General features: G+C 42.8%; 1 protein-coding gene across 1 annotated transcript in view; it reads left to right on the top strand.

Annotated features, from left to right (window-relative positions):
• The window catches only part of heg1 (heart development protein with EGF-like domains 1), a 155,262-nt gene extending 139,391 nt beyond the window's left edge, over nt 1-15,871 (top strand). Inside the window, exons 8-13 of the mRNA XM_038790297.1 lie at nt 641-775; nt 1,655-1,697; nt 1,794-1,831; nt 6,640-6,727; nt 9,388-9,565; nt 11,570-15,871. Coding sequence (XP_038646225.1) covers nt 641-775; nt 1,655-1,697; nt 1,794-1,831; nt 6,640-6,727; nt 9,388-9,565; nt 11,570-11,713 — 626 coding nt within the window. The 3' untranslated portion in view covers nt 11,714-15,871. The remainder of the gene's footprint in view (nt 1-640; nt 776-1,654; nt 1,698-1,793; nt 1,832-6,639; nt 6,728-9,387; nt 9,566-11,569) is intronic.
• The last annotated feature ends 681 nt before the right edge of the window (nt 15,872-16,552 follow it).

Raw genomic sequence — 16,552 nt, 5'->3', positions numbered from 1 at the left:
AATGCATACATTTGAACAAAAGTAAATCCTCTTTCAAGAATTCTAAAAATCCTCTTTCAAGGATACTAAAACAAAAATGTACATTGATTCCTTCCCTCCTCTCCCACAAATTACAAATTAGAATTCCTATCCATTAATTTCCATAATGTGCATTTTCTATCTTTTTTGATGTGTTGGATAATTTACACAATGAAAAGTGAAGAATATAACTGTTCCATAGGTAATATGAGCATTGAGGTATTGAATTGCGCTATCCAGGAATGTTATTCAAATTTGTTAATGTTACAATTGAAGATGTCACCTTGTCATTGAACCTCAAAGAATTGACACTGCATAAAAGTCTATGTTTCTAATAATGAATGCGCACCAAATCGTAATTTTAATGCTGTTATTATATTATATTGGATGTTATTTACATTAAATAGCATTTTTATTTTTAATGGATTTGTTTATGATGGTCCTAATAGTCGATCAGTGAATCCACCAGAGTATTGATTGATGGCCTGGGATTTGAAATTAATAAATTAAATGTACTAAAATTGACCAGTAGATTATAGAGCCGGCAATTAACTAGGGGCTACTAAATAGGTGAATACGCTTTTAAATATTTTGCTAAATCAACACTTATTTTCATTCACAGCTGAAAAGTTATGCCGCGTGAAAGTGCCCAAATGTGACAATACAACTGCAGAATGTAACGATTATAATGGGATTGCAGTCTGCCAGTGTAAAGGTGGTTACTTCAAATACAATGCCATGGATCATTCATGTAGAGGTGCGTTCTGCTAGCAACAGATCTATTTATCATCTATAAACCTTTCCCCAGGGCAGCAGTCAGTGATGCTCTTTGGTCTGTGGATAGGAGTGGTATCTTCCTGGAATGAGAATAGGAATTGCTGGCTGTACCTACTTCTTAAAATATAACGCTGCTGGTGTTGCTCCACAATTCTCCATCTTGCAGCCCTGTATGAGTTTGGAAGATTTGTCCAGAGTCAGACAGGCAAGTTGGAATATTTGTTGGGGCTGGTATCTGAATACCGGTTTGAACAGATGTATTGATCTGTGACCCAGAAGCAGAACAGTAAGGAAAATTTGCAATTTTTAAAAAATGTTGGAAAAGGACTTTTAAGATTTTGCATCAGTTGCAAAGAGATCAACTTCAATTTTCTTGAATAATGAGAAATACTGATCCACGTGATCTGGCAATTTTCTCCAAAGTCAGTCGTACGACTTGTTTTTGGTGACGATGGGCGAGATCTAACGGCGGTTCACGCCAGTAGGATCGTCCGGTCCCGCCAATCGGTGCACCCCCTCCCCGGATCTCTCGGCAGCATGGAGTGGATTCAATGGGAAATGGGAAATCCCATTGAGAGCAACGGGGCCCGAAGATCCAGCAGCTGGCCAACAACGGGCCTCCTCCCGTTGCTGAGAAACAGGGCGTGCGCGGCGACGTCAGAGAATCTTGCCCTGTTTGTGAGAAAGGGAAGTGCATTAGAATTCCCGTTACCATGCATTTTTACAATTCTTTCTGCTAAGAAAATGTAATCGGTTTGAGTCTTTGACAAAATGATTTTACTGAATGACAGCACACGGAAATTGTTTGAATATTTTGGTAGTAGCAGCCAGTAATGTCTATGCTTTCATCTTACTGCAGCATGTGATGATGGTTACAAGCTAGAGAATGGAACCTGTTCACCGTAAGTAGACTAAAATAATCCTTATCTTGATCGCAGATGTAAGAAATCATTGACCTGTGGGAAAACCGATTGATTTCTCTTTTTTGTATTTAACAGTTGTATTTTTGGATTTGGTGGATTCAACTGCAAAAATCGTAAGTTTCCTTTTTCTTTAATGTTCTATATAATGTGAAAACACTGGTCAGTGTTCCCTCGCTAGCTCATTCATAATACATCAACATATAATGAGGAGTCATGGGACATAATTAATTTCCATGAATTGTCAGTGTTACTGCCCAAAGGTAAAGTTTTGAGCATTCTGGCTCGCACCATAATGATTTACAGATGCGATTTAACCACCGCGTTGCGTCCGGCACGGATCTGGGCGGGAAAGGCCAAAATCGAGATTCACGCCGGGTCTGAACCAGTTGGCAATTTACCCGGCCCGCTCCCGAGGGCCAATACCAGATCTCATATCAAAATGGCGAGCATATCATTAACCCTCGTTTGCATTAATTTAAATCTCTTTCACGAGATTGAAGTCGCATGCAGCGACCTCCCGGGAATTACCCAACTCCCCACCGGGAAGTCACGCAGGCGTTGTTTACTACTCCTTTTCCAAAGCGTCAAGCTGGCACAAAGGCTACTGAGGGGGTGAGGAAATTAGTAGCCATTTCCATTTTCCAGCATGCAGCTCAAGGGCACCGGAGCTGATGCCCCAGTGCCCGGGGGTGGGGTCACCTCAGGGCTGTTGGGCTTGCTCAGGACGCTGAAGTGTTCCAAATTGGGGGTCGCCCGTGGACCAGAGTGGGGGGGGGGGGGGGGGGGGGGGGGACCTCTGGGAGGCCTTCAAGCCATCTTTAAATATTTTTTTAATATAGAGTACCCAATTCATTTTTTGCCAATCAAGGCGCAATTTAGAGTGTTCAATCTACCTACCCTGCACATCTTTGGATTGTGGGGGCAAAACCCACGCAAACACGGGGAGAATGTGCAAACTCTACACGGATAGTGACCCAGAGCCGGGATCGAATCTGGGATCTCGGCGCCGTGAGACTGCAGGGCTAACCCACTGCACCACCGTGCTGCCTCCATCTTTAAATATTGTGGAGACTCATAACAGGGCAACCACAGCTGCAGTCTGTCTGTCCTACCAAACACTTCCAGGACAGAGCCCTGCTGTGGCTCCAATGCTGAAAGTCAATTTCACTCCCTTTGACTGTGACCAGCCTCTACCTTCACAGCTATTGCAAATGACAAATTTGCCTTGTTAGTTGTGAGTGCACTTCACCCCCCTCAAGGGCACACATGCCATGTCTCAGAGGATGATTACTGCATTGCATTTCAAGCAACCTTTGATGTCTGAATAGTGTACCTGAACTCTAGGAGTGTCAGCACCATAGAGGCAGCTGCTAACAATCAAACACTCAAGAGCTGGGCTTCAGCACTGGGGTTCATCTCGCAGTCAAAGGGTAAGGGGTCAGGGGAAGGCCCTGAGTATGGTCTCCATAACGTTCCCGGCAGAGCTCTGGGGTCTGGGGCTCCTGATGTGACGGAGGTGAGTGTGCAGGGTAAGGTTTGCCAAAACAACTGGCTTGCTGGATGGCACTCTGAGAGAAGGTGGGACACGTAGGTGCAGGGGAGGCTTGAGTGATTTGAGGGTCCCAGTATGGAAGCCCTAACTGATTGTTGGTCTATCTCTTTCTCCAATTTCTGGTGTTGGTCCCGCAGCATCTGCCCTCGCGTTGCTGGTGGCAGCCGAGGCAACCAGGCGCCAGAGAAGGCAGCAGTGACGATGCAGGCTGGAGGTGGCACCCCATGTCCAGGGGTGAACCTTGTCCAGAGACTCGGCACCTGCCTGGGACCCAGCTGAGTCCTGAGATCCAGCATACCTCCGATTGCTGATTCCCTTGGATGATCCTGTCTCCACCTGATGTGCATCAACAACTGTGTGGTGCTCACCAGATTGTGCCCCAGAAGCCTGTCCACTAATGTCGCCCACCGAGGTGTATCACTGCGCTGGTGGGGGTGAGCTGTGATGCCTCAAGGTGGTCTCCTTAGAGTTCTCCTTCGAAGTGGTATCTTGGGTGGCAGGGGAGGGAATGACTCCAGATGGCCTAGCTCATCAGATGAAGATCCTGTGAAAGAATGGACATGTGGTTAGTGAGAGGAAAGGATCATTTTGTTTGACATGAACAACTCACTTGAGACAGGTCATCTGGCTGAAGGGACAGTGGATCCTCACCTCTCTGGCACAGGCCAACCTCGCTGTTGGTGACTGCCCCCTCCTTGATTAACCCTGCGAATTCCAAAGCCCATTCCTCACAGGAATAGGATTTCAGGCATCCCACCCCCGCCTTGGCCCTTTCCCGCTCTTTATGGGCTATGTTCTCCTGCGGGGACAAAGAGAGGGTATTGTGAGCCGCATGCTTGATGGGTTGGGGGTTCTATAGCAGGTCGCATGTGTGGAAACTACACATGGACATGAAGGGGTTGTGCTGGTGGTGCCAGCTGCTGCCACTGCCTCCCAGGTGGTATTGCTGACCCTGCTCCTGGTCCTCTGACCCCCTCAGGGGAACAGGATGTCCCGCCTCTCATTCGCAGCGTCGAAAAGCCAGGCCAGGTTGGCAACACCAAAGCAAGGAGCAGGTCTGCGTGTTGCCATGCTTGCATGTTGAGTGGGAATGAGTGGTGAGGGAAAGTTTAAAAGCAGCTCCCTCTTGTTAGCGGCGAGCTGCTGAGGCACAACTCTGGCGAATCAGACTTGGCCAGGATTGGCTAAAGCTCATGGGGGCTCATTTTCGGCACTAAGTGCCATAGAACACAGGCCAATGGCCATCGGGAAATAGCCCTGCAAATACACCCAAAATGTCACTTAGAAATGTTCCCACTGATTCGTGCCCACAGATTGACTCCCACAGCTCTTCATTGGTAATCTGTCTGTGCCATGTACTGGGCAATGTTTTTTTTGTTGTGATATGAGCATCGCTGGGTAGACCAGCATTTGTTGGCCATTAAAAAGGTACTGCTGAGCTATGGTCAGTCCACCTGGTGTAGATACACCATTGTGCTGTTAGGGTGACAGTTCCAGCTACAGTGAAGTAATAATGATTTTGTTACAATAGGATGGTGAGTGTCTTGGGGGTGGATCTTGCAGGTAGTGGTGTTCCCATGCATCTGCTGCCCTTGTCCTTCTAGGTGGTAGAGGTCACAGGGTTGGAAGGTGCTGTTGAAGGCACCTCTTGATGAGTTGGTGCCGTGCCTCTTGTGGATGTTACACAGTGATGCCACTGTGTACTGGCGATGCTGGGAGTCAATGTTGAAGGTGGTGATGGATTTACAATCAAGTGGGCTGCTCTGCCCTGGATGGCATCAAGCATTTTGGGTTTTGTTGGTACTGCTGGTACTGAATACTGTGCATTCATCAATGAACATCCCCACTTCTAACCTTCGGCACACACCTGGCCCAGAACAAGTGAGTAAGATTGATCGGATCCTCTGACAGTGCTTTGGGGCATAGGGTGTGGATCTGGATATTCCGTGGTTGGGAAAGAGCTGCTGGGATTTCTACCGGTCCCAACTTTCCTCATGGCTTTCAAAAGAGCACCACCCCACAAATTAAAATGTGGACATGTTTACTTTTTTTGGGCCTCCACTATTCTGTAATTTTCATTGGTTGACGAGGCACAGCTCTGGCGAGGTCAGTGATGGAAATCACGAACACGGAGATGCACATCTGCAAATTTTCAGTCCCAAAGAGTTTCAACCTGTCCTAATGTATCTCACTGGTTTCACCACAAGAGGGAGGCAAATTCACAGTTTTGACATAAAATGATTGGTGTGGACGTTCTGATGCAAAGATCAGTGTTGGATTCTGCACTGTTTCTACATAAATGCTTTGTCTTCAGTAACGTAAAGGAATAATTTAACTATGTTTTGACATATGTTTTATCTAATCAATTTCCCCTTAAACATGACTTTGTAAACACTGGTGGTGTAAATATGCCTGCTTTGTGTTTCACCAAATGTCAGATTTGTAAATGGCAGAGCAAGCTCGGGAGGCCGAGTGGCCCACTCCTGCTCTGAGTTCAGATGCTCATTTTTTTCTTCCCCTAGAATTTACAGATAAATAAGGTTGGACAGTAGAGCACCCATAGGTAGTATTTGGACTGAGTAGATTTGGAGCTTGGCTGCAAAGTACCTAAAAGAGAACTGGGGCGCACCTTTAAAAAAAGGCATGCTTACTGTCACTCGTGAGGCAGAAAATACTGGGGGAAAGAACCGGGGTGGGGGGAGAAAGAATCTCTGTCAAAATACAGCTACGAAGCTTACCCTATTTAAAAAAGGGATTACAATCCAGCATCCTCTCTACGTGGGTGACGAAGAACAGTAAAGCAGTTGAGGCAACGAGGGATTATTATGGAACCGACACCCCATTAATATATTTTGTGCAGCGTTGATGAGGCTAAGAGTACATCAGGTGCACCAGGTGCTCCTCAGCGCACCGGGAAATGTCATTGTCTATGAATATACACAGCAGGCCCTGCTACTCTGTGCCATTGAACAACATGTCATGCTAGCAGCTCTGAGCATTGAGGGATCAACTCCAATATCATACATGTTTTGCACGATGGTTTTACGTGCTCCGCTACAGATTAGGCAGGAGCACGTGAGGTGTTTAGCTTCGATTGGTCGAAACAGGCCTTCACTTTAAGCGACAAAGAAAAATGAGAGAACTCAGCATTACTGATTTGAGAAGCGAAAGCCAAATTTCCCACCCTAAACTTTACAAGTAAGTTCTATTCCACAAGATCATCAAGTAAAGAAGATTAAACACATCTGTGAACTGTAGGCTTTATGCTCCTGAGCTCTATGCACCAGGGACTATTGTGTGATAGAAAAATAAAAATGTTATTTTCCCCTGCCTTTATGTATTTTAAAAAAAAATATCCCTTATTTTTAGCCTACAAGCTCATCACCGTGGTGATTGCGGCAGCTGGAGGAGGATTGCTGCTTATCTTGGGCATTGCGTTAACTATCACATGTTGCAGGTGTGTACAAGGACTCGCCCTTTGCCCCATCCGACCATTTCCGTCACAGCCTATTGACGTGACCAAAAAACAAATAGCAGCATACATTCAGGAAGGCTTGTGCAATATTTACATAAAGTCATCTGGACTTTGGAATAAGGTTACGACACACTTTAGATATCTCAATAATCCATTGAATCATAAAAGCAATGATTATGCTGTTTACATACCCATTTAAATTTTCCATTTGTATGACAGCGTTGGAATAGCGCTAAATGTAGTTGAATCTCACAAAACGCTGTATTTTCTATTGTTCTCGACCATTTTAATCCATGGACTACTTAGGTGATGCAAGAGACCACGTGAATCATCTACCAGTCCCATCTCACCCATTTCCACTTGCCACCATAAAAAAACTCATCAGAATTAATGGGAATTCATGGAAGCTATAATTATTGTGCTGCTTTTCCGTGACTGAATTTAATAAATTGTGCATTAAAAAAAATTAAATATGATAAATAAATTAATAATTTATGCCATAAGACATAGGAGCAGAATTAGGCCACGCGGCCTATCGAGTCTGCTCTGCCATTCAATCATGGCTGATATTTTCTCATCCCCATTCTTCTGCCTTCTCCCCATAACCCGTGATCCTCTGAACGCTAATATATGGGTTGAAGGGTTATGCAGAACGGGCAGGACAGTGGCGTTAAGGCCAGGATGAGGTCAGCCGTGATCGACTGGCGGAGCACACTCGATGGGCAAATGGCCTATTTCTGCTCCTCTATCTTATGAATCTCACGATACTGCAAGAGAACATGTTTATTTGAAACATTCTAATAAAATACTACAATAGATCTTCTTCTGAGAAAGTAATATTTATCTTCCAGGTATGTTAACCAAATAAAATCAACTGTGACATAAGTCTCGCTTATAAAAATACATTATTGTTCGTGTTTATGACAACTCCCGCGGTGCACATTGGAGCCAGTCTGGTTCTGTGATGTCAAATGATTTGTGGGGATGAGGATTCTGGTCTGTTTTCTCATGTGACCTCTCCCGTCATGTTGCACCTCAGTCTTGCATTCTTGATAATTCTGTGGACCGCTAGTGGTTTGCAGACCGTACTTTGCGCCCCACTGACCTGTGCTGTGATGGTGCAGAAAGTTTCCAGTTAGTTTCGTCTTATATAATGAGAGACTATGAAAATATGTGGCTGTAGAAATAGGTTCACTGGGATCAGATGAAAGGAAACAATTGTTTGAAGAGTTTCTACTGCAGAATCAACCTTAGTGCTGGAACTGCTTCTGATAGTATAATAAATCTTGCAGCACATTGACTCAAGATGTACAAAGTGAGAGGGAAACACAGCGTCTTCTTCTGACCTTGAAATATTCTGGAAAATGTTGTGAAAATAAGATGAGGCATCAAGTAGCTGCCGATCCAGAGAAAAGTCCTGTAACAAATAAATTGATTACAGGAATTACCCAGGCATTTAAAGAACAAGGCAAGCTAAACATTAAAATTATACTCTTGTTCTCAAACTAACTGTGACCAACAACATGGACAATCAAATAAACTAATGCTTCATAATAGAATATTAACAGATCAAAAACGTTCCAGCATTAACGAATGGGGCCTTCATATACTTTATTATGAGATCTACAAAGTATTTATAGTGCATCTTGAATACAATAAAAATCCCAAGGAACTTCACAGGGGCCTTTATAAAGCAAAATATCGCATTAAGCTATATTAGGAAACATTTGGCTGGATTCCCCGATCCCCCAGCCTTGTGTTTCCCGGCAGCACGTTGCTTGTCGATGGGATTTCCCATTGTAGCCACTCCACAAGGGCGGGTGCACTGCCGACGGGAACAGAGAATCCCAATGTCCGGAGAATTTGGCCATTAGGTCTGATGACCAAAAGCTTGGTTAAAGATAAACAGGGTTTAAGGAATGTCTTAAAGGAGGAAGTGAGGAGGAGAGAGATGTAGGGAGGCTGTTCCAGAGCTGAGGGCTGAGACTAATAATAGCACAAAAACCAAAGGTGGAGTGATTACCATCAAGGATACTCAAGAAGCTATAATTAGATGAGTGCAGATATCTTGCCGGGTTGTGGGGCTGGAGAGGTTACAGAGACATGGAGGGATTTGGAAACAAGAAAGGAAATTTAAATGAAGGTGTTGCTTGACTCGGTGTAGGTGATCAGGGCACTGGGTTTAGTGCAAGTTAAGACACAGACAGCAACGTTTTGGATGATCTCAAGTCTGCAGAGTATGGAACGTGGGCGGACAGCCAGGAGTAAATTGGAATAGTCAAGTTTAGAGGTAACGGAGGCATATTAAATAAAAACTAAAACAAATATTATATTAAATAAAAACAAAAAGATGGAAAATAGATGGCAGAACAACTAGGGTATGTAAGGTTCCTCACATGATGGGTCCGTCCCTTTAATCAGAACTGATGACTGAAAGTTTATAACATTAGTTCAAAGTAATAGTGAGCTACAAATCCAGACTCCCAATCCAGTTCTGAGGAAATACGTGGTGATGGCATAACACTGTAATAGCTAAAAACAACAGTGCTGGTGATGGCAATTTTGTTATTTTCCAAAACCTTGCTCTGTATGAATGTTGTCCATGTTACTCAAACTTTTGTCCTGAATTTTCTTTCTCTCAGGAAAACCAAAAATGACATCAGCAAATTGATCTTCAAGAGTGGCGATTTTCAGAGATCCCCTTATGCCGAGTTCCCCAAAAATCCTCGGATATCTGTAGAGTGGGGCAGGGAAACCATTGAGATGCAGGAGAATGGGAGCACAAAAAACCTGCTGCAGATGACAGATGTGTACTATTCGGCAAGTATCAAAGCAAAATGAGAGCGTTGGACTGTTTTACATTCGGGGTGAAAAAATGAGCACTAATCAGATATTGATCGTCAGTTATTCAATATTTTCTTTCCTTCCTTGGGTTTCTATCTAAATTCAACTGAAATTTGAAATTACATGAGAGATACATTAAAGCATACAGAATAAATCATTACGCATAGAAATTTATATGGACTTGAGTGCCCAGGAATAGAATCCACAATGAGTTGGATTTTGCAATCAGCAGCAAAGCAACGGTGCTCTCCTTTACCTTGAAGAAGTTGCCCTCAAGATCTAGTGATCTATGTGGCACTGATTTCCCCTTTCCTGATAGCAATTCAAGCCTGGTGCCAAGTAAACAGGGCGCAATTCTCCCATCGGGAGACTAAGTCCCGACGCCGGAGGCAGTGCAGCGAAGGTTCACTTGATTGGCTCTGGGGTTGAAAGGGCTGTTCTACGATGAGAGGGTAAGCAACTTGGGCCTGCACTGTTTGGAGTTTAGAAGAATGATTGGATTGGATTGGATTTGTTTACTGTCACGTGTACCAAGGTACAGTGAAAAGTATTTTTCTGCAAGCAGCTCAACAGATCATTAAGTACATGGGAAGAAAAGGGAATAAAAGAAAATACATAATGGGGCAACACAATGTATACAATGTAAATACATAAGTACCGTTCATAAGAGGGTCATTTAGGAGTCTGGTAATAGTGGGGAAGGAGCTGTTTCTGAATCTGTTCGTGCGTGTTCTCAGACTTCTGTATCTCCTGCCCGATGGAAGAAGTTGGAAGAGTGAGTAAGCCGGGTGGGAGGGGTCTTTGATCATGCTGCCCGCTTTCCCCAGGCAGCGGGAGGTGTAAATGGAGTCAATGGTTGGGAGGTAGGTTTGTGTGATGGACTGGGCGGTGTTCACAACTCTCTGAAGTTTCTTGCGGTCCTGAGCATTTGCCTTACCAGGCTGTGATGCAGCCAGATATGGTGCTTTCTATGGTGCAAATGTAAAGTTGGTAAGGGTTAATGTGGACATGCCGAATTTCCTTAGTTTCCTGAGGAAGTATAGGCGCTGTTGTGCTTTCTTGGTGGTAGCGTCAACATGGGTGGACCAGGACAGATTTTTGGAGCTGCGCACCCCTAGGAATTTGAAACCCGTTGATGCTGACAGGCGTGTGTACAGTACTTTGCTTCCTGAAGTCAATGACCAGCTCTTTAGTTTTGCTGGCATTAGGGGAGTGATTGTTGTCGCTGCACCACTCCACTAGGTTCTTGATTGAGAGGTGATCCCACTGTAATATGCAGATTCTGAAGGGACTTGACAGGTTAGACATTGTTCTCCCTGGCTGGGGAATCTAGAACATGGGGGCACAGTCTCAGGATAAGAGGTTGATCAATTAGGCCTGAGATGAGGAGAAACTAGTTCACTCAAAGGGTTGTGCAACTTTGAAGTTCTTTACTCTATCTTTATTTGACTATATTCAAGGCTGGGATAGACAGGCCGCCCTCACGGCCTGGACTTCCCGATGCTGTTGACAGTGAATGAAGTTTTGGCTGGAACTCCAAATTTTTTGTTCTCACCCACAACGGTTCCTGCCATGGATGAGAGTGGAGAATTCCACCCATGTTTTTGGTCTCTCAGAGAATCAAAGGATATGGGGAGTGGCAGGAAAGTGGAATTAAGGCCGAAGATTAGTCAAGATCGTATTGAATGATGGAACAGGCTCAAGGGGACATTCTTATCTTCTTAAACAAACTCTGGTTGTTGTGAAAACAGAATCACAGTGAAACAGGCATCCTATTTTGGACCGAGAACACCCTCCTGGTTCTCGATTGAGAGCATGGAAGATATATTTTTTGCTGACCTCAGTAACAAAACTGTGAATAGATTTAAATTTGACCAGTTTAAATCTTATTTAATAACTTTGCCTCTTTAAGAAAGTAAAGATTACATACAAATGCCAGCCTTGGAGTGCTTATGGCTTTTTGTTTTCTTTTCCCCCCAGTCTGGCCTAAGAGTTTCAGAAGTGGATCGGAATGGCTTGCACCCTTACAGTGGCCTACCAGGCTCACGCTACTCTTGCATCTACACTGGACAATACAACCCATCCTTCAGCAGTGAAGAAGCAAGAAGACGAGACTATTTTTAGCCAAAATAAAATAGAGATTTATTTTTGTGTCAGAACAAAATGTGGGATATATGAAGCAACATGAGGAATTACTGCAGAAAAGCTGGATTCCGAACATTTATATTAATGGACCGGTGGAATGTGAAGGTGAAGCTGGAGACAGCGCAGTGATCACAGCAGCTACCACAGGTCACACTGTGACGGACGAGTGATGGAACTGACACCATCCGCTGTATTGAATGGGCTTAGTTGCATCAGCACGTGAAAACTTTTCTTACAAATGGACAATATACGCTATGTATTTTTGTGGTTCATGTTTCTAGTTTGTTAATAACTTTTAAACAGCTATAGTGTTTTCAGACTGGCCAAATGATAATATTGCACAACTGTAAGCAACACTAACTGATGAACTTGTAGACAAACTGGTCACTCCTGACCTGGTGTTGTCAGATTGCTCTTGTGAACTGGGGCATTGAGATCTATCAGGATACAAGCCTTATTCACGCTGGAAACATTTCTGAACACGCTGGCCCATTTCTCAATCCTTTGGTGTACCTCTGGTGTCTGGGTCATGTAGCATTCTGAGTTTTTCCTCAATTTTTTCTCTTATCAACTACAATAGATCTTTCAGATCCAAAAAAAAAAGCTGGAATGGACAATTTATGATACTGTGGGAAGTGTGAATAGAGCCGTCCCTTTTTTTAGTTGAAATGTTCTATTCGGAGCTTTTTAGCAGCCCGTTGGGAAATGAAAATGAAAATCGCTTATTGTCACAAGTAGGCTTCAAATGAAGTTACTGTGAAAAGCCCCTAGTCGCCACATTCCGGCGCCTGTTCGGGGAGGCTGGAACAGGAATTGAACCGTGCTGCTGGCCTGCCTGGTCTGCTTTCAAAGCCAGCAATTTAGCCCAGTGCTAAATCAGCTCCTTGATGAATGCTAGAATCTGGTTTTGATTCTCATGAGGTTGCTTTCATTGCAAGTAATTTCAGAAGATTTGGAATCTTTTCATACCTTCTCATTGCAAACCATTGAAATTGCTGCACCATTTCCATCGAGTGGCTGAGTGGGTACCACCACAAGTACTACTGCATTACTCCAATTGGTCCTGATTAATCCACAACTATAAAATGACAATACTCTCCCTGTTGCCTCCCCTGCCTTTGCTGTACTTGTTCATTTTTCTTTAAACACAGCTGGCATCTGTGCTCCCAACATGTTGAGAACTAAAGGTCTTTCTATAAAGCAGTAAAAGACAATTAAGACTAACGAACCTTGTTCATTTTGATTGATCACAACCTAATTTACAGATAAGTCACACCTTTTAACCTGGGGTTAAAGACCGGGCTTGAGACAATTCACACCTCTTTAACCTGAGGTTACCCCTATCTCTGGATCTGTAAAAACTTAATTACCTGCAAATGCTCGCATTCTAAGCATTGTCTGGCATCTGTGGCTTTGTCTGTATATATGTTTCTGGAACTAAACAGAAATGGAATCTGAACAATGCCTTTTGTAGCAACAAAATAACCTCGATTGATTTTTTTGATTCTGTTCATTTGCTAATGTAGCCGATAGAGAGCTGAAACCCAGAAGTAAAATTGTAATTAAAATTCAGTTAGTTAATTATTAACTGTGAGCAAAATCTACAGAATGATCTGTGTCAAGCCCGAACGGGAGAGACAACAGGAGCACACGGTAGGGTAGAAATGAACAACTGGTGTATTACAGTATACACAAAGCTATAACTCCTCTCCCTGAAGGGCCACCCTCCCTAACCTGCACCCAGTCAGGGATTTTATACCGAGTAGCTTCCCCTTGTTCAGGGGAAACCCCACCCCCACTTACTGGGTGAGTTCATACTCAGCTGTGTAAGGGGGGAATCATATGGAGCACATCCTTGCCCCCCCCCCCCCCCCCCCCCACACACACACAAGGGGCCATAACAATCTGAGTGAATTTTAAAATTGCAACTAAGCACTGTGCGAATCGTATTCTTGGCCCAGTTACCAAAACTATACCAATACATCTGGCATCACCACATTGATAATGGTTCTTTATTTTAAAGCAAGTGCTTGCCCTATTTTAAGACTTCTTTGCAGTTTGAGAAATTTTCATATACATCTATCTATCTATGTATCTGTCTCTATCTCTCTCTATCTCTATTTTTCTCCATCTCTCTCTTTCTCTATCTCTATCTCTATCTGTATTTAACTCTGCCTCTGTCTCTCTCTCTCTCCATCTATCTATTTAGCTATCTATCCATCTTTTGCTTTAGTTGTTTATTTCATCTTGTCATTAGTATGCACCTTGTCAAATCCAAGGATATACCAATTGCATTATCCTGGTCCCCTATGTCCGTTATTTGGAAAAAAACAGTAGATTATATAAGTGTGACTTCCTACTGGTAAACCTTGGTGACTAACTCTTAAAATCATTCGATTTGATCAATGACTAGCCTCCCCCAAAGTCATTTTGTAGATTTTACTTACAACTAATAATTAGCTGATTAAACAATAGTTTCCATATACTCATTTTCTCTATTGATTTTTACCTCTGCAGCACCAAATGTTAATGTCTCTAGCCATCAATAGTCACATGGCTCACAGTTTCAATCGATGTGCATGCCTTCCATGAAGTAGAAGCAACAGGAAACAAAATGAGCCAAAACGCTGGGAACATTTGCTCCAACAATGAAAATTTGCTCCTAATATCTTTACTCCAGCAAGGCATGTGGGATAGTACAAGTCATGAACTACTGCAGATCAGCCCTCAATGCTACTTTATAATGGGACAGTAATAGATAGAGCTGTAATAGCAGATTGAAGAGGAAAATCAGTGTCCATGCTCTCCTATTCTCCCTCAAAAGTGGCAACATATTAAACAGTTCAATCTACTGGGTCGTCTGAAGTTTAATGTAAGACTTTGAAAAACTAACACTTATGTTCAAAATATTAGACTACATCGAAACCTTAACATTGCAGCATATCTGTTGGAGTCTATACTGCTCACTGTCCAGCTCATTTCTGAGTGCATTCAACTCTTAGAATTTCAAAATACGAATTGTTAGAAATGTGTAAAAGATGGTTCTTGCAGCTTTTACGTTGTGTCCTTTGAAAACGTTCGGAAGTTCTCCCAATGTTTTCAATCTAAACATTCAGAAGGGAATTCCTGTTATCTGAACAGGAAAACGTGCAGGATTACAGGGAAAAGGTGAGAGAATCAATTGCTCATGTGGAGAGACAGTGCAGACAAGATGGGCCAAATGGCCTCCTCCTGATCTGTAACAATTCTGTGACTCAGTTAAAGTACTGTGAATAATAGAGTTTTTTGATCTTAAAACAGATGAAAAAATTGGGAGAGGTCCTTATTTCCAGTTACTTTTCTACATAGACTTCTTAAAACATGACAATGTCTCTAGCTTATAGGATATATTTTTGTTACATGGAAATTTTAAGGTGGTTTTATTCTTTTATCAGAGTTCGGCAGCTAAGCCAGGAAATGTTCAACACCTGTTCAACATAACACTGAAGGCCGCCACCAAACTCCTATTTGAAAAATGGTTACCTCTAAGGTCACCTTTCTTTTGCTCCTTATTTATAGTGTCAGACCTTGCACTGGAAAACCAGGAGCAAGTGGCAATTACTGCTGCTCCAGCCATGTTACTTTAAGGTGACCACACCAAAGATATGTAGGAAATCCTTGGGAAACTATGGGCTCAGTAGATACCAGATGGTGTTACTGGACAATCTAAAAGTCCACCTGCCTGTCCCAAGTTACTGCATCATAAGTTTCACTTTCTTATTTTTAATGACTGTGGGTGAGATTCTGAAAGCCAGCACGATAATAAATCTACCCAGCTTTGTGCTTTAAGTGTGGACTCTTGTAACTACCCATGCATTTATTGATATGATTCAACACTGGAAATGTCATGTGAACCCAACAAATTATGTTCTTTCTGTCTAAATTATTGTTGCTTCTGGTTTTTTTTTGCTGTGTCTTTCTGATCGACAGCGGCTACCTGTGTATACAGTACAAAGAATACTGAATACTTTGTTTGGAGTGAACTATATTTGCAGCTTAATGTATTTAGAAAATGAACATTTGTTTTTCCAAAGGAGTTTCAAAAACTGGCGTTCTAGTCAGGATTGCATAGCAGAAAAATAAAATACTTGTCTGGATGATTGTTCTCTTTTCTGTGGGCACAGCAAGGAACCATATAATTTGCTGCAGTCGGTAGCACGGTAACATGGTGAATTATGCTGAAGTGTTGGTACTTCACAAGTGAAAGAAACTTTTAAAATTGATATTGTCATATGGGTTTAATAATTACACAGTGGGTTCATTTGCTATCTGTTGCAGTATTAAGAACTGAGCTGTAAAATGTATAAAGGCCGCAGATTAACCACTCGGGCGTCAATTTTAACAGTTTTTTATCAGGTAGCTATTGGGCAATAAAAGGTTGGATGCCTGTTTTACATTCTATCTTCCTTTCCATTGATCAATACAAAGGAAAATCAGGCAGGGTGTCAATAGGTACCAATGGAAATGGTTAAAATAAACCCTTTGGTCTGTGCTTCATTAAGTGATTCCAACCATGGTATCTTTCGGGGCTTCATAATTTGCCTTTATGTGTCCCTAATTGATTGTTAGGCGAATGTGGAAGGTGTATGTGTGAGTGCCTGCCAAAGACTGGATGAGGCTCACATCTGATGGTACCAAAATTGAATAATTATTCAAGCATAATAGTTCATATGGGTAAGCGTGCTCTGCATGAACCAGCACAAATGAGGAGAAAAATCGAAACATACAAGCTGAGAAATTAGTAGAAGGAGACCATTCAACCCTTCAATCCCCCTCCGC

Source organism: Scyliorhinus canicula, chromosome 2 (assembly GCF_902713615.1).
Source record: "Scyliorhinus canicula chromosome 2, sScyCan1.1, whole genome shotgun sequence".
Classification (NCBI taxonomy): domain Eukaryota; kingdom Metazoa; phylum Chordata; class Chondrichthyes; order Carcharhiniformes; family Scyliorhinidae; genus Scyliorhinus; species Scyliorhinus canicula.
This window is presented reverse-complemented; position numbering and strand designations above follow the sequence as displayed.